A 21,765-nucleotide genomic window follows, 5' to 3' on the forward strand; every position below is an offset into this window, starting at 1 on the left:
TGCCTCAATTTACAGAAAACTTTTTCATATATATTACTCGTACTGAAATAAAACACACTATAGAGATTCAAGTTTACAGGATAAACATATTTTCAGCTGGATCCCCTGGGATACTGAACGCAACAGAGTTTAATGGGATGTGTTGGTGCTTACCACCACTCAGGGTACAGCCATTTGTCCAATGAAAAATAATATGTGAATGTAGGACAACGTGAATGTTATTAATATTAATTAATATTTAATTTGTGGTAATATTAATAAATCATGGTTAACTTATCATAATAACATTACTATACATCAGAACAAAACATTTACTTTACAAGAAAAGGAATTTGATTATTTTTAGCAGTAGTTAATTTTAATAGCAAAGAAAAGAGCATTAAAAATAAAACTGGACAGACTGTGATAAATATCCACAAGAGGCAAATATGAAGAATCGCTACCAAAGGTAGTATGCCTCTGAATTGTGAAGCACAGATAGACCAAAACTGCAGCGTGGGAGGAAAATATAACAACACATCATGCTTTGTTTTCCTTTCCATAGCCACTATCAGCCCCTCTGCAAAGTTTTAGCATCACCTGTCTACTGTATGAAAAAAGAGAAATGGTCAGGTTGCTGCAGGGAAGAGTCATGGAACAACCTGATTTTGTGGAACATTGCTCTTTACTACATGACTCCAATGACATAACAGACTCAGCCAGTGGCTTTTGGAACTATATTTCATCTTCCTTTGTTCTCCGTCTCAATGCTGACATTCTTACATTTTTAAACTCTTCAATCTCTGAAATACTTATGTTCGCTAGGACTATAATCTGTACGGATCTCCCAAGAGAAACATATTACAGTTTTCAGTTAAATAATTAACCATCTTATTTTTACTCCATGTTTGGGACTGAGTTATTCGTCTCCTGCATTTATAGTTCATCTGTCACCATGATGTCTAGCCACTAGGATAGCTGTAACTCACATAAGAAGGGTAATAAAAGAAGCAAAGCACCAGTTCCCTCCAATACTTTTCAAACCAGATGTTGTTTCAAACCAGCAGTTGTTTAAACCAGTATTTAAAATGTGTTCTGTAATAAACTTTTAAAAACTGGAGTATCTTCCCAAAAATGTTGAGTACTTTAGCTATATATAAAGAACTGATATTCACAGAATCTGGTGAAACATGAATAGTTATTGTGCTACCAATTGTTGTAAATATACCTATCCAAACTAAACATCTTCATCTATATCCCCAACAACTACTTATACAGTAACTGAAGTCCTGAAATTTCACTTTATACAATGAAGTCACTATACTAAAGTAAAATTCTCATACATTTTCTTTTTGCAATTCTTCAATTTAAAAACTCAGAAATTTTTAACTGAAGTCAGATAAACAAAGTACATTCTTAAAAATAAGTAATAATGGAAGGTGTTGTTCAAAGCACTGCATAAGCAACTGGATCCAAATAAAACAGATAATATAAAATCAAATAAAACATTCAAAAGGCAAACATGGCAAATGCATAAGGACAACAACAAAATAAATCTGTAGATGCAACATCAGCAACCAGTAATGCTGTTATTGCCAGGACAGAGGCAACTCTTTCTTTTTTAAGGGTATAAAGTTAAAAATAATAAAGCAAATGAATATCACTTTCATAGTAGTGTTATACCACAACTCAATTTACCCACTTTTAATCAAGTGAGATAAATGAATTTCTATTCCAAACATCTTCCTTTATTTATTAATTCAGTAACCATGGGGAAAGGGGACTAAATGGGAGCATGTGCATCTATACCAATCCTCTGGAACCTGTTAGCCTGTATTTCTTGTGCATCCAAACTCTTGTGCACCCAAACTCATGACTTCAGCCACACAGACAGTTGAGACGCAAACCAGGATCAGAACCTTCACAGTGCCGCTGTTCCACAAGCCCTGATTACAATTTGCAGTCTGTCTTGCAGCCCTCAGAGATAAGGGGATCCATTCTAGAGTGGCAGGCACTGCCCACCACACTTTTGACGCACACACCTCTCCAGAAAGAAAGCCAGGAAACAGAGACTTTGGTAGCTTATGGCAACCAAGGAACCAATGACAGAGAGGGATAGCTGGCGCTGCCATGGCAATCACAGCTCTTCTCCATGGCAGCAGTAGCAGGGAGGGCAGCTAATACTGACTGCCAGGCTTCTATAAGGGCCATAATGTGTCTGTGCTGTAGCACAGTGGGGCAAGAAGAAAAGGAGTATTTGAGGCATCCTATACAAAAGGTTATTTTGTTTTTCCCATTAATGCCTACAACACATACCAAGTCAGCAAGTGATTCAAACTAAAGATGCTCTGCTAGGTGCCTAATCTGTCAGAGAAACTCACTCTAAACTCCTTTCTTTCCCCCAGTGACTGACCCTTTTATTCAATGGGATCCTCTCATCCAGTACAAAATGAGAAAGAGACACAAGTCCTGTGATGCACTCGGGACTCATGGGGCAATGCAAACAACAAAGTAGCACAGGAATGGTCTGTAGAACCGATTTTGCATTGGCCCCCGAGGTACCTCAAAAAGCTTGTCAGCTGCTTCTGTAAACACCCTTAGTGCCTCTGAACAGTGCACGTGGGTTACCATCACAAAGCTTCTCAGCTCCAAAGTAAAAGTAGGTTTCACGGCTGCCAAGAAGATAGTACAGAGACATTCATTGATCATGAGCAAAGGGCCTACACTTGTTCCTACGAAGTCAGAGGTAAGGCTCAATGGGAGCAGGACTGAGCCCCAAATGTGGACTCTTGCTCAGATGGGCCATCTCAGCTCACGTCCCCACCGGTGACATCCTAGAGCGCCCATCTGAATCTGAGAGAGCTGGGAGCAGGAGACAAACGGCAATCGCTTGCTGGGGTGCCCCCACTTCTACCTGGGAGACGAAAGCTGGAAAGTATCGCTTTCCTCTAGAAAACCTGGGGTGCCCCTCGAGATGTCTGCGGTGTGATCAGAGTAGCGCTCCCAGCCCCTTGCGGTCCTGAGCACAAGGGCAGCCAAGGCGCGGAGCCTGTTGAACTCCCGCAAAAGAGGCCAAAAGGGCTGGGAACGGACCCTGCTCCGGACCTTGTCCACCCCAAGCGGCGCGCTCAGCCCCAAACGGAGCAACACGGGGGGGGGCTCCTCTAGCCACACGGGGGGCGCCCCCTGGCCCGGCCCTGAAAACTTTGCAGGCGCGGAGGGGGAGCCGCCAGGCCGGCCCCCCAACGGTGCCCTGGCTCCCTGCCCGGTGGGCGGGAAGCGCCTTCCCTACCTGTAGGGGATCCAGTCCGAGTGGTGCTTGGAAGTCATGTCTCCCCGGGCCAGGCGGCTGCTCCGGGGGCAGCGCGGGGGCTGGGAGCCGGAGGAGAGGACGCCGCTGCTGGTCCCCTGGTCAGAGCCCACCGCGACCCGGGCAGCATCCCCCGGCCGGGGCGGGCGGCGGCGATCCCAGCGGCAGCAGCCCCCCAGGGTGGGCTCCTAGCGCCGGGGCGGGCAGCATAGTGCCCCGCTCGTCTCTGCCGTGCCCGCCTGGCAGCGGCGGCGGCTGCAGGAGGCTGGGCCAGGAGGGGGAGCTCTCGCCGCCCCAGGCCAGGGAGGGAGCCCGCTTGCCCTCGCGGCCACCCCGCCTGCCGCCGCTCCCGGCTCAGCCCCGGCCGCGCTGCACGGAGGAGGAGCCGCGCGCCGGGCCATTCCACAGGCAGCCCGGCCGGGCCCGCTCCCCCCGCCGCCGCCACCGACCAATCCCCGCAGCCCGAGCCCCCGGCCGGCCCCCACTCACGTCGCGGCCCCAGGTCTGGGCGGGCTCCCCGGGGGCAGCGGCCGCACGGAGGGGGCGGGGCGGGGCGGCTGAGGCCACTGGGGAGCGGAGGGAAGGGGGTGAAGAAGGGGACTGGGGTTTTCAGAGGTGCCTTCCGTGTCCCCCCCCCCCCCCAGGTTTCCGGCCAGAGGGATGTGCGCGCAGGGACAAGCTGGGCGACAGGTGCAGGGGAGGCCAGGACACAGCTTGCTGGGGCAGCTGCCGCATTGGCCGTAGCCGCGGCTTTGATTCCACTCCTCGCTCTCACAGGCAGCCCTTGCGGACCTGCACAAATCTCTCTACAGCCCGGCCTGCGGCCTCGCTTCGGTTGGAGAGACAGAGGAAGCCAAAGGAGAATCACGCCTCTGAAATGCAGCCATCCCTTTCCTGTGCACGGATCTTCCTGGAGAGTGCTAGATGCCATGTGCCAGCGACCCCAGTTTGGTACCCATTCTGCTTGGTGGGGGGAGAACGACTTTGACTCTGGCTGTTAGCTCTTGCTGAAACCTAGTCTTCCATGTTTACTGCCAGGGTTGTAAGCTGTGCTTGCTTGCTTGCTTATAGCTCGCCTAGGTATGTCTCCCTATGCTGCAATCACCGCCTCACTTGCGCTGTAGATAGAGCCTGTTGGTGCTCCTGGAACACAAGCAACAGTATTATTGATCATTCATTTCAGGTGAATGTAGGAGCAAGTGATCTTACGGTTTCATCTGCCCTAGCCACTTGCTGTAAAAAAAAAAAAAAAAAAAAAAAAAAAAAAGGGTTCAAGGCTAACAGACGCCTTTTGCAGGCTTTGTCAAGTCCCACAGTTAAGACTTCCAAAATTTACATAAGTGAGGAGGTAAAAAGGACCCACAACCTTCATTTACCTCAGGAGGATTGCAGGTGCTCAGTCCTGATGAAAAAATATCTTAAACTACAGTCAGATGCCTAAATATATTTCTGGGAGACAGATTGGAAGGTGGAAAGGAATCCTTATGGATCAATTTAGGGAGGTTCCTTGCCGACCACTTGTGGAAGATAGCACAACGATAAGAGCAAAAGGAGTCATAGATGGCATCATCAGTCAGGACATAAGGAAAAGATAATATAAGAGACAAGAATGTACATATAGGGAGAAGAGGTAGGAAAAGCCAGTTTGTTAACTTCCCTTCCCCTAACACAAAATCTTCATGCAATTCCTGTGCATTATGGTATTATCATGGTGAACGCAAGTCCTTTGCATTTGATGGGCAAGGTCATGGTCTCAAAAAGCATGTTGTAAAATTGGTGGTTCAGAAAAAGGCAATAAGTGTAATTAATGGCATAGAAAAGCTCAGCAGATGAGAGAATGAAAAGATTAAGATTGTTTAACAGCTTAAAAACGAGATGAATAAGAGCAGATATAAATGTGTGTTTTTTAAAAAATGCTTCAACCTGCCCTATACCATTTTGTATACAGGCAGTCCCCGGGTTACGTACAAGATAGGGACTGTAGGTTTGTTCTTAAGTTGAATCTGTATGTAAGTCGGAACTGGCGTCCAGATTCAGACACTGCTGAAACTGACCGCCAGTTCTGACTTACATAGAGAATCAACTTAAGAACCCCAGGCGTCCCCAAGTCAGCTGCTGCTGAAACTGATCAGCAGCTGATTCCAGGAAGCCCTGGGCAGAGCAACTCTGCCTCGGGCTTCCTGTAGTCAGCGCTGGTCAGTTTCAGCAGAAGCTGACTTGGGGACGCCTGGGGCAGAGCAGCTGGGGTGCTACTGGACCAACCCAGCAGCACCCCATCTGCTCTGCCCCAGACGTCCTGATTCAGCCGCTGCTGAAACTGACCAGCAGCGGCTGAATCAGGACCTGGGGCAGAGCAGCTGGGGTGCTGCCGGGTTGGTCCAGTAGTGCCCACGGGCGCTGCAGGACCAATCGGCAGCGCCCCAGCTGCTCTGCCCCAGAGTCCAAAACAAAAGCCTGGTCTGCGGGGGGGGGGGGGCACACTAGCTGCGCCCCCCCCCCCCAGCAGACCAGGGACAGGGGGAGCAGAGCCGCAGCGGCAGCGGGGTGCCGCGCCTCTGAGGCTTTGCTCTGGCAAAGCCTCAGAGGCGAGGGACCCCGCCGCTGCTGCCGCTCCAGTCTGGGTGCCTGTGGTCTGCTGGGGACGGTCCCCAGCAGACCACAGGCACCCTGACTGAAGCCGCAGCCGCGGGGGGGTCCCGCGCCTCTGAGGCTTTGCCAGAGCAAAGCCTCAGAGGCGTGGGGAACCGCCGCTGCTGCCGCTCCAGTCTGGGTGCCTGTGGTCTGCTGGGGACCGTCCCCAGCAGACCACAGGCACCCTGACTGAAGCCGCAGCCGCGGGGGGGTCCCGCGCCTCTGAGGCTTTGCCAGAGCAAAGCCTCAGAGGCGCGGGGAACCGCCGCTGCTGCCGCTTTGACTGAAGCGGCAGCAGCGGCGGTTCCCCGCGCCTCTGAGGCTTTGCTCTGGCAAAGCCTCAGAGGCGCGGGACCCCCCCGCGGCTGCGGCTTCAGTCAGGGTGCCTGTGGTCTGCTGGGGACGGTCCCCAGCAGACCACAGGCACCCAGACTGGAGCGGCAGCAGCGGCGGTTCCCCGCGCCTCTGAGGCTTTGCCAGAGCAAAGCCTCAGAAGCGCGGGAACCCCCGCTGCTGCCACATGAGACCCGGTGCCTGTGGTCTGCTGGGGACGGTCCCCAGCAGACCACAGGCACCGGCACCCAAGTGGCAGCAGCAGCGGTTCCCGCGCTTCCGGAGCAGCTTACGAACGGGGCTTTCTCGCCCCGACTTCCGGGGCGAGAAAGCTCCGTTCGTAAGTGCGGATCCGACGTAAGTCGGATCCGCGTAAGTCGGGGACTGCCTGTAATAATATACTATACATAAGTACAAGAACAAGATGACAGTTAATGAAATAAGTTGGTGAATTAAAAATGGACAAAAGCTTTTCATGCATGACATAACTAGACTGTAGAACTTGCTGCCACAGAATGCTGTTGTGGCCAAGAATTTAGTAAAACTCAAAATGGCAATAGATATTTATATAGATGACTAATAAATAGTGACAGAATTTTGAAGGAATATTAAATCTAATTATTCGGGTCTTAAATTAATCTCTATTAGAGATCAGGATGACACCCAGTGTCAGGGACAAATTATCCCACATCTGCCTACTGCAGGGTTTTTGTACCTTCCTCTGGAGCTCCTGGTGATGAACATTCCTGGAGACAGAGTACGCTCAGGTCCAATCCTATTTGGCATTTTCTATGTTCCTATGCATAACAAACCATGTTTTCATCACTAGAAAATCTTAACTTAATTGAACAGAATCAGCTGCAAAAATACCTGCATGCTTGTGTGGCAGTAGCTGATTTGGGTTATAAAACTGTGCCCATTGCGGAACATAGCAAAAACACTATTGATCAAGAAGTTCATGCATTCTTCAAAGGCAAATGTTCTCAGGATTTATGATGTCAATAGAACATGTGCTGTCAAAAAGCTCTAAGTCATACTGTCTGATAGCTAGTTCATATGTAAACATGAAAAGGTCACCATGAACATCTGAGCTGTTTGAATTGGTGGAAGCATTTGCCATAGTTTAATAGCCCGAGATAGTGTTTCATATGTAAAAATAAAAAATGCAAAGGACTATCAGATTTTCAAGGTGAAAAACTGGGACACACGGGGAGAGGGGAAGTTTTCAGGGTATGGTTTCAGTGGTGCATGAAGTAGAGAGAATGGAAGAGAAAAATCCCTGCCTGTAGAGATGTGTCTAGAATCAAACGTCATAAGGATCTGACTCTGAGGGCAAAAGGACAGTCCAGTCCATGGGAAGCTAAGGAAAGGTCAAGGTAGTGTCCTTATTGTACAAGAAAGTTCAGGATGGCTTTTGAGGTGCATAAATACTTGTTTGAGCTGCTGAAAATTGGCAGCAGGTTAATCTGGAGTTGGAGTTTTTTTGTGGTCAGTTTCCTGACAGTTATACAAAACAAGACAAAACACTTGCACGTAACAAGTAACTATTGTATGTAATAAAGCAGGAATATCTGTAAAGCAACACCATAGCTGGCTACTAACTAGGAAGAGAATAACATCCATCAAAATCTATTTAGTTTTTATGTTTAATTAGTTGTACTCACAATGCTGATAAGCAAGACTTACTTTTTGTTAGATGAAGTGAATGTTTAAAAGTTTAAGGTATGTATAAACACAACAGTGTATTATAATACTGAGGGAAGCCAATGTTTTAGCTAATACTGCAAACTCACATGCATTGCAAAACTATCCGTCGCTGAGAATTCTCTCTACATACAGAATTATTACCTGAGCAGTTATTCCTAGTTTGTCCTCCGTGTAAGGTAGCTGTCTTGCAAATACATCGTCGCTTGAGATGATGAATAATACAACACAGCTTTATCTAACAATTGAAAACATCTGAATGTTACAAAACCCTTTGGGCAATGAATAGAGATTGTCTAACACAAAAGCATTAAACCTCAGTCTGCTGACTTAATCCTTGAAACAGATATTAAATATCTGTACTCATTTGGAAATCAGTTTGCAGGACACAAACAGGGTTTGGTGGATTTTTTATTCCATTCATACTCTTATTTATTCTTTCCTATAAGGCAACTGCTTCTTGTTTCTAGACTGGCAGAATGTCATTGTACAAAGACAGTCTGCTACAAACAGAGATACTCAAAATAAATATATCTGAGTATTTTCCATCCCTCGTCACTGTTCTAAGAATTAGAGCACTGTAGTCCCTGCCTTGAATTAAAATTTCAGTCTGATTTGTCAGAAAGATAGCCTCTCTTATTGCAGCTTCTTAATTTTAGTGGTAATCTTGGAAACAAAAATCAAAGAAGTTATCCACACCACTGAGCTTTCCTTGCTTTAAGGCCCAATCCTACTTCTATTAAGTCTATGGCACATTACCAGGGGTCTCAAACTCCCGGCCTGCAGGCCGTCCACAGACCAAAGCAAGTTTGCAGTCTGGGCCAGGAGGCCAGACAGCATGGGAAGGGGGGAGGGAGGGATGCCTGAACCACCCCTCCCCAAACCGCACCCCTTCCTGCTACTGCCCCACTATCTCTCTCATGGCACCCAGTCTCCCAGGCAGGAGGGAGGATGCCTGGCTTGGAGAGAGAGCAAAGGGCATCAAAACCTACATGGATCATCAACAAAGATGTTCCTATAAATCCTGCAAAAAATCAAAACATTGAAATTTTATGGTGAAATTACATTCAATGTGAACCAGAGACTTGATGGAAATACTCATTGACCGTGGTAACCTTTGGATGGGACCTCAAAACATTTAGGCCAAATTACCTCTTTCTGCACAAAGACAGGTGGAAAGAGAAAGTCCTGGTTTAAATCTTTCTGCTTGTTTTGCTAGTGATGGGAAAATCCAGCATTGTGACATTTCAGTTTTCTAAGTATGCAGGGAAGGTGAGTAATTTGAGGATGAAATTCTGCAAAGGAACATAAATCTCTCTGTAAAAAGATTTGTTGCAATTTTTACTTGGCTAAGCTTTCCTGGACAGACACAGAGGGTCACTTTTCTTTGCTTTATTCCATCTATCATCATGCCAATGTGTACATTTTTATTTATTTATTGTGATGCTGGAAAGCATCAGTAATATGCTGGAATAGTATCTTTATTCTGCAGAGTTTGAATATAATTTCCTAGCCAGTTGGAGTAATTTTCATTGTAACTGCTTCAGTTCTAGTTGCTTAGCATCATTCAGTTCTACCAACTACCAGTGTTTTAGAAAATAAAATCAAGTCAACATGATCTGAATTAACCTGAATGCTTATATAAACTACGTAAGTACTGTATTGCCAAAATTAAATTTGAGGGATTCAGCTAACACCACCAGTCTTGTACATCACGGAGTTATAGTAGCCCATAGATTTACCAATACTAGTCAGTGTTTTTTAATTGTTACTTGATGCTTGGTTTTTAATTTTAGTTCTGAATAGTGGCTGATAAAACTTAACTCTTGTCACAAAATATTTTGATGGGAATAATCTGATTGGCCATAGGAAATAGTGTCAGACAATTGTAAGTCTCATCACAACCACTTATAAAGAATAAGGCTGACCTACGCAGCCCATATCACAGCTAATGAGGGTGAACTAGCAGGATCATCAGACGGATTTGCCAAACCTTTCAAACCCTTTTCCACTGAGATTATTAGACGTGTAATCTACTGCATGTCCTAACCTCATTCTAATCAGCTCCTACTTTCTGCTTATCTAAAGGGCATGTCTACATTACCGGGATGATTGACTCTGTGGCAGTAAATTTTCCAGCATTCCATTTAGTGGATCTAGTGGGAACATGCTAAATTGAACGCTGAGGGTACCCCCATCAATGCCGGTACTCCTTGCTGTCATGAGGAGTAAGGGAAGTCAATGGGAGCATGTGAGGAGAGTGCCCTAGCTCAGTTTAAGGTATATCAAATCCAGCTATGTTATTTACCCCCTTAAATCAACCTGCCCTAAAATGATTAATTGTTCACATTGGTTCAATTTTACTTTTAAGTATTGTATCAGTGGCAAATTCACCTATCATATCTTATTCTTCCACAAGTTTTGCAAAGCTTCTATTTTAAAAAGGTTTGTTCTGGTCAGTGAACCTTTTAAGTAATCGAGTTTTATATTATTGGTTATCACAAGGTTGTGGCAGCCATGTTGGTCCCAGGATATTAGAAGGACAAGGTGGGTTTCTACCAGGGCTCATGACAGATTTTACCAGGCTCTGGGAAAGGTGGTGAAGGGGCTTAGCTCCAGGCCTCCCCTGGGAGCTAGCTTCTCACACCTGGCCCTCAGTGTTACCTGGGCCACAAAGGGCTCTGGCAGTGATTTAAAGAGTCTGGGCTCCAACCGCTACTGCTTCTATGGTACTGGCTGTGGCTGCCTAGAGCCCCAGGCCCTTTTGATTTGCCAGGTCCCAGGCCAGCTGCTCTATTTGGCCCTCTGTCGGTTGCCATGGTTTTTACATTGACAATTTTCATCTTCTTACACTGCTCTACTTATCCTGAATTTGGTTGGTTACTGAATTCTCTTCAAGTGACGGTTGTGTACCCAACATTTATGTACTTGATTGTAATTGGCCATCATGCTTGCAACACAGTTATACATTTGTTTTCAAAATCAAATCCAGCTATTCTAAACAAAATTGTACCTTCCAAAAATAAATAAAAGAAAGGGACAAGCTCTTGAAACCAGAAGGTAATTCTGTACAGATTTATTTCTCCCAAAGAGGTTTCAAATCCACAGATTTTTCAGCCCCGATTATAACGATTTGCTTTTAAAAGCTGTTAGCCTCACATAAAAATGAACCTGAAAATTGAAGTGCTCCCTGCAGAACTAATAGGTGGAACTGAAAATGTGTTGCTATAAATGCTAGCTTGGAACATCAATATAATGACCTCATTTTATACCCTTTATATTTTTTCTCCCAGTGAACATGATTAGTGAAAGAGGTCTGCTTCCTCAGAAACAAACTGAAGATGTTGGAAGAAGCACATATCCTGGAACCCTTCACCATATAGTTGCAATCATATTAAAAATGAGATTGAGTTCAGTGTACAAGAAAAGAAATTACATCAGTTCCGCTGTGCTCACATTGGAGACACAAGTCACTGGAAAATCAGGGGAGAGAATTTAGAATGACTGAGCTTTTCTAACCAGAGATATGTAGTATTGTAGCTCTCCGTCTCCAGTGTCTTTAAAGGACAGTTAAGATTGAGAAATCTCTCATCATTTTGCCACTTCTTTGTTTGCTATTTTGGTTGGAAATGTCTGACGTAAGAAATTGTGTGAAGTGAAAGAGTGTTGAAGTTATTGCTTTGACAGTCTCCTCACAATACAGAGGTTCCACTTAGCCCTCATCACCATCCTACCTGAGTGCCTTCCACCCCCAAATCTGTTTTATCCCCACATCACCTCTATGGTGCAGGAAAGTACCATCTTCACTTTTCAGATGAGAAAGTAAGGCACAGAGTAGATGAAGTGATTGGTCCATAGTCACATAGGAAATCTGCGGTTAAACTAGGAATTTAATTCTGATGCTCTGTCCTTTTTCTCTTCTTGCCTAACCTTTTGCTTAAATCCCAAGGAAAGTATACATCATTCTAGTGCTACTCATACTTCATTATTCACTTACACATACTATTAAATGGAATACTGACTCTGCGCATTTACAATATACATAACTATATATCCCCTATCGTGGGTACAAAAGTAAGAGGAGTTCAGCATGGCAGACACTGCCATAGCTCTTTACATATCCTAGTATAAATGCTCAAACAAAATATGCTGCTATTTTGTACTTCTCCTAGCATAGCCTATGTAACTGAATATTTCAAATATATATATAGAGAGAGAATAAATTAGCTTCACCAGCTACCTGATTACTTCATTGCAAGATTTATAAATTCTATTGGTTTCATAATACTGGTAAAAATTACACACGTCTCAGTCATATTGAGACAATGACAAAGTTCAGGTCTACACTACAGGGGAAGGACAAATCAAGATATGCAACTCCAGCCATGTTAATTACGTAGCAGGGTCTGACATATCTTAATTCGAGTTTCCGTGCTGTATCCACAGTAGAAGGTTAACGGGACCATTAGCTCCCATTGGCTACCCTTACTCCTTGCGCGGAGCAGGAGTACTGATGCCGATTGGGTTCCCCTCTGAATTCGATGTAGCCAGCCTTTACTACATCCACTAAATCAAACTCCAGACGATCAACCGCGGCAACATCAATCTTCCACGTAGTGAAGACATGAGAAGGCAAGAGAGGTAAACGTAGACACTACCAATGACAGGGTACACAATTTTAAGTCCAGTCTGTTAAAAGAGCTTTTTAAAAATTGTTATAAGTTGGTTTGACCGTGGGTTTAACAGCTTAACACTACAGCAGGTTAGGCATTTTTTGAAAAATGGTTTTAATTAGAAAATGCTGATCTGTCTAAACCGAAATATTTTGCAGGAATATGTGAAGTTTCAATTAAACTTTCATCAGGAAAGATTTCTCAGGCCTAGGCCAGGAGAGGCCCCCAGCCCAAACAGTTTGTAGCAATGGTCCCAACAGAGTAATCTGCTGGCAGGCCTCAAGACATTTTTCTGATGCTGACTGTCTGCAGGCGCAGCTCTCTGCAGCTCCCACTGGCTATGGTTCACCATTCCCAGTCAACGGGAGATGCTGCAGGCACATTCCTGTGGCCTGCCGCTTCCCACAGCTCATTGGCTGGGAATGGAAAATGTGGCTAATGGGAGGTGTAGGGGGTTGTGCCTCTGACTGGTCAAGGTCAGCCAAACGTCTCGTGGCCTGCCAGTGGACTACAACGGGATGCGTGCAGCCCGCGGGCTGCAGATTGCCCACCACTGGTCTCTAACCTGGGACTTAGGGCACTCACCTGGGATGTGGTAGGCAGATTCACATCCCTGCTCCAAATCAGGGACAATAAGGATTTAATTCTAGGGATCCCACATCCCAAGTGAATGCCCAAACTACCAGGCTATTGACTATAAGTGGGTGTCTCTGTTTTGTCCCAATGCATAATATTTTAAAAAAATGAAATCTTAAAAGATTCACCAACCATTTCCCATCCACTTCTAGTTACAACTGAGTGAGCCACAACAGAGTTAACTAGCACTTGTTCAGACTAACCCAGGTTCTAAAGGAGAGCTGCAGGGAAGCTGAAAAATTCCACAAGCTTAGCTCTGTGGTGTTTCCTTTGGATAGTTCCCTACAGGGGGAAAATGTTCTCAAAGACAAGGAGTTAAGAAGTCTCTCTCTCTCTGGCTACGTCTACACTACAAGGTTTTTGCACAAAAATGGCCATTTTTGCGCAAAAACCCGCTGAGCATCCACACCTCAAGCACGTTTTTCTGTAGAACAGCAGAACAGAGAGCTTTTTGCGGTATAGGTGTACCTCTTTCTAGGAGGAATAACTTCTTTTTGCACAGGAGTTCTTGTGCAAAAATGTGCATGGATGCTTAAAAGGGGTTTCTTGCACAAAAAGAGCCTATCAGAAAAAGCACAAGTGCTCTGATGGCCATTCTGTTAACGTCAATCAGAGATTTCTTGTGCAAGAGTGTCCATGCAGTCTGGACGCTCTCCTGCACAAAAGCGCATTGCTTTTCTGATGTGCTTTTGTAGTGTGGATGTGCTTTTGTGAAAGAAGTTTTTGCGGAAGCTCTCTTCCTCAAAAAGCTTATTGCGCAAAAAGCCTGAAGTGTATATGTAGTCTTATACTTGTAGATCACTGGGATACCATAAATCCACAGCATAAAGAGTTGTTCACATGGCTGGCTGCCCTTCTGTGCAGCTTCCCATCCATTCCCAAGAACATGTGTCCAGTACTTCACTTCAGCTATTGGCTGGGTTTTTCTGCAGCTGTTCAGAGACCTTGGAGGGCAGCCAGAGGGAGTTATTACAGTTCAAACTAAAAACATTAAGCTCATTGTTATATAGAAGACTAGTAAAGGGCTTTTGTTGTTATTTGTTTGTTTTTCCACTGCAGTTCACTTCAGTCTTCACGACGTGAAAAAATAAATCGTAAGTAGGAGCTCGGTTTTTGACCAACAAACTGTAAAATTGACTCCCTTTAGCACAGCTCTCGGGTACCAAGTCAGTACTGACTCAAAAGGGAGCGTGTTCCTGTGTCACTGAATGCAAAACAGCAATTCTTGGACACACAGGCACTTAGATCAGTATTAAGGAGGTGAGAGCATTCCTCCCAAACTGCCAAAAATGCAACCAGTAATATGGTGATAAGCAAGTTTTTCTGTCAAGTTTTTCCAATGTTTCAACCAGACATTTTCTGTGAGGAAAAAAAAAAAAAAAATCAAAGCAGTCTTGTTTACTCTTCTATAAAAAGTTAGTTAGAAAATTGTTGGCAAAATGTCTTTCTTGGCACACATATAGGAAGTTATGCTTTTAAAATTTCCCCTTTAGACATAGCATTGCAAATACTTAAGCAACAATTACTAAGCAAAGCTTGTGTTCAGAGCTTCTGAACAACAGAAATCAAAACGGATGCATGAAAATAAGATTCCTGCTTTCAAAAGTTAAGTTTTTCAAATAGCAGATTCTCATTTTTTGCATAATAGGAGATAAGACTAAGCAACATATCACGTGCAGCTTTAGGCTAGAAAGAGATAATGAAGGAAAAAAAAACCAAATGTTAGTTTCTATATATCAACACAGTGCAATTAATAAAATAATTCTGCAGATAACTGGACAGCTCGGAATCTATGCTTATATTAGTTTTCACTCCAAAAGTTGTCTTAAATGAATCTTGATATTTCCTCCTTTGGCATCTCATCTCCATTTCAGGCCTCATCAAGCTTCTCCTAGACTATTAAAGTGGTTTTTCTGGGATTCCTTAACTTTTCTGATCTGATCAACACCTCTTCTTTGACTCAGTCATTTCAAAAACTCCTCCACTATAAGCCCCATTCCCCTAGGCCAAATCCTTCTCACCCTACTTAAATGAGTAACCCACAGTTTGGTGGCTGTGAGTAAGGCAAGCAAAATTGCCCCCTTCTACCACCCTTTCTAGAGTTGCACAGATGGTTATATACTGAGTACATGTTCTAAGTACATATCTGATGCCCACTGTTCAAACTAGGGATGGTTAACCAATAAGTATCCTCCTTAAAGGGTGATGCTTACTGGTTCCAGTTAACCAATGAGGACTGGAGCAGCTCTCTGCCCTGCCACAGGCAGGGGGCTGCTCCAGCCTTGCAAGGCCTGCCATACACGAACTACAAAGCTATATACATAGGTTCCTTGCATTGTCTCCATCCCATGTTCAGGGTCAGCTATAATTTGACCATTTAGCAACAAGCTGTGATTACTTGAGCTTCAGAGACAGGGAAAACTCCACCTACAATGAATTGTCTCTGAAAAAAGCAAAACCAGAAAATGTATTTCACACACGCTTGTGCCGAAGGACCTGCATAAAAGATTTATGCTTCTGGTGTAACCATGTAAAAATCAGTCAGGTTCTGAAGATTTGCACCACAGAGGCACAAAAAATGTCTCTGCACACGTTGGAAAAGTTCTTTATAAAACTGCGACTTTCAAACAGTCACAAAGTGCTTTATGTTGAATTACAATAATGCTAGTGAAAAATGTATGCTTCAGCCCTAAGGCAGGGTTTGCTAGGGATTCTGCAGCACCCCTACCTCCCGCAGAGATGGCCTAGATGAGCTCAGGAAGCAGCCATCTTCAGCCCTCTTGGCTGGTAAGATAAACCAGAAAGAATCTAGAGATGGGGAGAAAAAGTAGCAGCGTGGGGGGGAGGTGAAGGGAGGGAAATGGGGCAGAAAAGGGATCCTGCTTTGGGATGTGAGTGGGTTTTGGAGGAAAAATATTGGATTTAGTGACGTTTACTGAAAGTCTGATTTAATATGGGCTGAAGTTAATGGAAAGACTGCTAGTGATTTCAACTGGCTTTGGCTCAGGCCTGATCCCAAGACATATTGCCATGTGTAGGCCATACAGACAGTGAGCATAACAGTAAAACAAAGTGAGTTTAAACATTCACAGTGGAAGTCTGCAGTGTGCCAATCCTTTGCTGCTGCACCTGGAACAGCCTGACCTGGTGCATTTTACCCATTCCACATTTTGTTTTACAAAACTTCAGAGACTCAAGTTTGCTTTTTTCAAATCCTGCCTCCTCTACAGGAATAGCTGACCAGTTCCCCCATTCCAGTGCTTACAGCACTCATACCTAGTCTGCACTCTCCTTATTTATTACAATAAATATTCCTGCTGGTAGCTGGAGCCAGCAGCAGCCAGGGCTGGGTTCAATATCTAGGGTTTCCTGTCCATTGAGCCAACATAAAACTGGTTTGAGCCTCCACCCAACATCCTGGGAAATTCTCAGAGCACCCTGTACACCTCTGAGAGGCAATGCTTCCCCACTCGCTCGCACAGAGTCTGAGCATAGAAAAGAAACTTTTATTAAAGGGGGGGAAGTAACTTGCATTAATTTGGGAAAACACTGCAAACAGGGTTCATAAACCCTGAATAAAAGACCCACTGGGAGCAGGTTAGTCAGAGTCCTTTTCCCCTTAGATTCTTAAGTCCAGCAACCCAAAAGTCCCCTTCTCTGCACTCCACTCACAGTTGCTGCGCTTGGTCAGTACAGACTCAGTTCAGAGGTTCATCTGCAGAGTCCACCTCCCAACCTGCTGACCACTTGTCATGCCTCTCTGCTGCCCTGCTGGCCACTCATTGCCCTCACTGCTGCCCCGCTGGCTGCTCGTCCTACACTTTGTTGGCTGTCAGCCACCATCTGCTGCCAAGGACCTCTCAGCTGTGACTTCTGCACCTCAGTGTCTTGGTAATGTTCAGCTCATTCACAGGCTGGACAACACCACTGTCCCATTTCAAGTGATTTCAGCTCCCAATAATTTTAACTTGTAACAGGCAGAAACACAGCTCTGCCACAATTAAAATAAGAAAGAAGCTCCTAATGAAGTCTATTTAGCTCTATTCTTTGAGCAGTGGGGAGTCATACAAATCTAGTCAGTACACTTGGGAAGGGTGTGTAGCCTCTGGAGCAGAAATACCTGCCCCCCTTTACACTCTCAATAGGAGCAGCAAAAGTCAAGCTCCTATTTCGCAAGGTCTTTTCTGCTAAATGCGATTTCCTCCCCCTCCCCCTTCGGAACAGATTAAGAATACTCCTGCTTTTCTGTATTCCCACAATTATAAACATTCATAACCACACTTTACTATCCTAGCATTTAATGCAAACATGGCTAGGATTGGGTCACAAATTAAGTTGATTACAATGAGCAAAACACTGCTTGGTCTGCTGGATATCTAGCAAATCTAAGCAAAGCAGGAGCAAACTGTATTTACATAGACACACTAAGGGTCTCTCCCCGATTCCAACTAGCTGTCAGGGAAGCATTCATTCAGACCCTGCTTACAAATACATAGGTGGACACAAATTTTTCCATGGTTTTAAGTGTGATGTTCTGTAAACTATGGTAATGGTTTGAGGCAATCTATTAGGAGATGACACTACATTGCAGTGTAGCAACAGACACTCTATCCCTGAGACTTACAGACACTCCTTGTGGCTTTCAATGTGCAAGGCACAGCAGATCTGTATAGCAAGCAGTCTTGTCTTCTGGACAAGCCTCCAAAAGAAGAGAGTCACAAAAGGAAACAAAGTTAAGCAGAAATGGAAGCAGACAGAAAGAACACAATCAATATTTCAGACATGGAAAAAGTTCACAAAAGGTTAATAGGTAAAGGGTAATGCGAAGGGGGAAGGATGATAGAGATAAGGGGGGGAAGGGAGACTGAGAAGTCAAGATGACAAGAATGGGGGGTAATGGATAATCTAAAGACAGTTAAAGGAACTACCCTGAAAACCATTTATATCAACAATCTGAAAAAAAGCAGCAATAAAGATAAAGACTTAGAAAGCACTGAAAATAATATATATTCCAAGAGACAATGGGCTCTACGAGCCACTGATACATTTTACTTTAATTAGAAGCAAGTCATAGATGAAGCACCAAAAGATAAGTCATACGTGAAACCATAGCAGAAAGGGTACGTCTAGACTACAGGCTTTTGTCAACAGAAGTTGTCGACAGATACTGTGGACAAAGAGCATCTACACTACATTCAGTTCTGTCGACAAAGCAAGCTGCTTTGTCGACATAGTAGTGTAGACGCAAAGGACAGTTTACATGCAATAACACCTTCTGTCGACAGAACTCTGTCGACAGAAGGCGTTATGCCTCGTAAAATGAGGTTTACCAGCGTCGACAAAACTGCTGAGTTTTGTCGACGTTATGTCGACAGAACTCAGCGGTAGTGTAGACGCAGGTATAGTTTTGTCAACAAAACTCTGTAGTCTAGACACACCCAAAGTGTTGACATGCCTTTCTGTGTTTGCCAGCTTCTCACTCCCTACTGGCATTGAACTGTATTGTTGGATCTCGTATTACACAACACATCTACTAAAAAGGGAAGGTCTATGCCTGTAAGAAAACAAATACTGTGTATTTTTCTGAAATGGAAAATTTGATTTCAAGTCAGACTGTGTTTATAGAAAAAGATGTGTAGTGCTAAGTTATTTCACTCAGTGCCACCTCCCGAAAGCACTCCAGCCGCTGGGAGTTCTATTCTTGGAGAGCTTGCAGTATTGAACTATGGGTTTTAACTATTAAATGTTAGAGGAATAGCTTAACTTTTTCTTCATTTTTATATAAACCAGTTCGTGTAAACAGCATCCTAGGAATATCTAAATGCATGACATTTTGAGATCATAGCAGTCTGTGGCTCAGGTATAAACTACGCTATGGAAAGACCCTAGGGAAAAATAGACAATTCTAAAACAAGTATCTAGAGCAATTCAAAAGATTAATGCACATTTAGCCTGCAGCTAACCTAACATGAAAGTATTTGAGAGAGAAATGTGATCATGCTAGAAAGTCTCAAGACCCACTTATTCACGGTACAAGGACCAACATTTTTTGTTAAGATTTAGTTTAAAAAAAAAATCAGATTCAGGAATTATGTTAATTCTGTCTGCCTTAAGGAATTTGCTGATGAATTTTCAAACTTTCTGAAGGGCCAGCAGACATCTCTTTTCACTACTGTGTTTGATAATGATCCCAGTGATTTAATCATAATTAGAAAAAAGGATTCCCTTCCATGAAAAAAATATATTTTCAGAAATATTCTTTTCTAGGTGACTGAAGTTCAACTGTCCACAGAAGACATCCAGGACATCTCTATATCACCTTTCCACCGTGTAGTCCATCAGTATCTTACTTGACCACCCTTTGGAGGAAAAATTTAGTCTTCTCTTTATGCTCAACTGTTTGTTGCCTCTAAACTGCAAGCATCAAAAGTGAAAAAGTAGTGCCAGTAGTAATGACAGTGAGATGGATGCCTGTTCACTTAAAACTAGATGGAGACTATGGACTCATTTAATACTGGCCACTTAACAGTCATCAGATCAAAAGTGATTTTCATTCTCTACTGAGCTGAGCTGAATTCCAAGCAGATACAAATGGAGATATCTGTATCCCATTGCCAACCCCGTGAGTAGAGCTGGTAGAAAATTTTCAAGTTTTAACATGGGTGGCAGCCTTCCCTGGCACTGCCACAGAACTCCACCCTGCCTGAACATCCCACTACCTCTTCCACCCCAGAAGGTCCCTGCATCCCCCCCGCTGCTAGAGAAGGTAGCTCAATGGAGGGGAGGGGAGGGGAGGGGAGGGAGGAGCCTTCAGAGAAGGAAGAGCTGGCTCTTGAGGAGACTGCTGGCTGGGGCCAGGGTCAACCTGACATGTAGAGAAGTTGCTGGCTTGGACCAATGCTGGGTCCAGCCCAACTGTGGCAGTGCTAGGGCTGGCCCAGTGCTTGGGGGGGCCTCACAGATTGGCACAGCCTGCCTGGTGATACTAGGATCAGCCCAGTGCTCGGGGAGGATTCTGGCTCAATTAGGTACTGGGAGTGGCCTGGTGCTCCGAGGCCAGAAGAGCAGCGCAGTCTGGTGCTGAGGGAGGGGAGGGTCAGTGGCTTGGCCCCAAGTGGCTGGAATGGGCAGGCCAGGGCTTCTCTAGTCTGGGGAGTCACCTGGGGCTCTTCTTTTTATGGGGGAGTGTCACAGGGTGGTTCTTTCTTCATTCTCCCAGGGGGTAGGACCTTGGGTCCCCTGGGCTGTCTGAGTCCACCACTCACTCTGCACGATCGGTCAAACACCAGTAATTAGACCCCTTCCTGCAGGGCTGGATAGCCAGCGTCTGTAAACTAAAATCAAAGGCTGGCCCTTTAATGCAGGGCTGGATGACCCACTGGCCAGAGTCACGGGGGTGAGGGTTGTGCCCTGGTAGGGGGGGACCTGGGCCCACCCTACTCCACCGAGTCCCGACCCAGCGCACTGTGAGTGGCACAACGGTCCACCACTGCCTTGGTGGGGAATCCAACCGAAACATGCCAAGGATCTCAAGGTGGGAGAGGCCTCTCCTGCACCCTCCCTGGGCCACTTCCTACCAGATCCACTGGGTCAATGTCCCACGCAGCAGCTGGGTCCTCTAGCTCTTCAGGGGTGTGGCGGGGCCCCATCCGCCTGCCCTCATAAGTCCAAAGCCCCTGGCCTGAGTCCATAATACAGTTTGTAGCTGGCCCTTTAAACAAGGCCAAGACCCTCCGGCCTGAGTCCACACCACGGTCTATAGCTGGCCCCTTAAGCAAGGCCTAGGCCCTCTGGCCTGAGTCCACAATGTAGTTCAGGAGTTGTAGCGAGGCACAACCCCGGCTAGGGGGATCCATGCCCACCCTACTCCACCAGGTCCCAGCCCAGGGCCCTGTGAGCGACCAGGTAACGGGTCACTCCCTCGGCGGGGCAGTCCAGCCGAAACACACCGAGGTTCTCTGGGCAGGAGAGGCGGCTCCCGCTCCTGCCCTGGGCCACTTCCTACCCAGTCCCCGGGGGTGCCTTCACCTGTACCTGCCCAGCTGGCTGCAACCTCCATGCCGGTGTCCCCTCCGTAGGTAGTCCTGGGGTTACTCCAACTCTCCTCCGCGTCCCTTCCGGCCTCTCCTGGCGTCCCCAGCAACAGCTGAGTGGGAGCTCCCTACCCAAGTCCTTCTCCTCCAGCTGTCTCTGCAGACTGAGTCCTTCCCCAGGCTTTTATAGCCCTGCTGCAGCCCGGGCATGCTCGGTAAGGCTGTGGGGGAGGGGCCTCTGCAGCCAGGTAATCCTGGCTGGACCCTGTAGGTTCAGTGCGGGGCTGCCTCACCCTGTCACAGGGGGCCATGTGTCCCTGGGAATCTACTGGAGTTGCATTACCTCCATCACCAGGGCCTCTGCTGCTCTGAGTTCGGGTGGCTGGCTGCTACGGCTCAGGAGTGCTAAACAGAGGTCCTTCTCCTCCAACTGCCAGCCCTGACTGAGCCTCTCCCCAGACTTTTA

The 21,765-nt window shown here is 45.7% G+C and overlaps 1 protein-coding gene and 1 long non-coding RNA gene across 7 annotated transcripts in view; both read right to left on the reverse strand.

Annotated features, from left to right (window-relative positions):
• TUB (TUB bipartite transcription factor) overlaps positions 1-3,636 on the reverse strand; it is a 108,758-nt gene extending 105,122 nt beyond the window's left edge. For 2 of the 6 annotated variants that reach the window (XM_075928010.1, XM_075928008.1), the window contains exon 1: positions 3,272-3,634. In XM_075928010.1, the coding sequence (XP_075784125.1) occupies positions 3,272-3,309 (38 nt within the window). In that variant the 5' untranslated portion in view covers positions 3,310-3,634. Of the gene's footprint in view, positions 1-3,271 lie in introns of all 6 variants that reach the window. The other 4 variants (XM_075928011.1, XM_006126330.4, XM_075928009.1 and 1 more) reach the window with 4 other exon arrangements.
• A 660-nt stretch (positions 3,637-4,296) lies between these two features.
• Positions 4,297-21,423, reverse strand: LOC142829221 (uncharacterized). The gene is made up of 3 exons (XR_012903637.1): positions 21,301-21,423; positions 8,102-8,195; positions 4,297-4,432 (listed from the first exon to the last, which is right to left on the reverse strand). It is a non-coding gene; the product is annotated as an uncharacterized LOC142829221 (long non-coding RNA).
• Positions 21,424-21,765: the final 342 nt, after the last annotated feature.

The sequence above is a fragment of the Pelodiscus sinensis genome, chromosome 4 (genome assembly GCF_049634645.1).
Source record: "Pelodiscus sinensis isolate JC-2024 chromosome 4, ASM4963464v1, whole genome shotgun sequence".
NCBI lineage: Eukaryota > Metazoa > Chordata > Testudines > Trionychidae > Pelodiscus > Pelodiscus sinensis.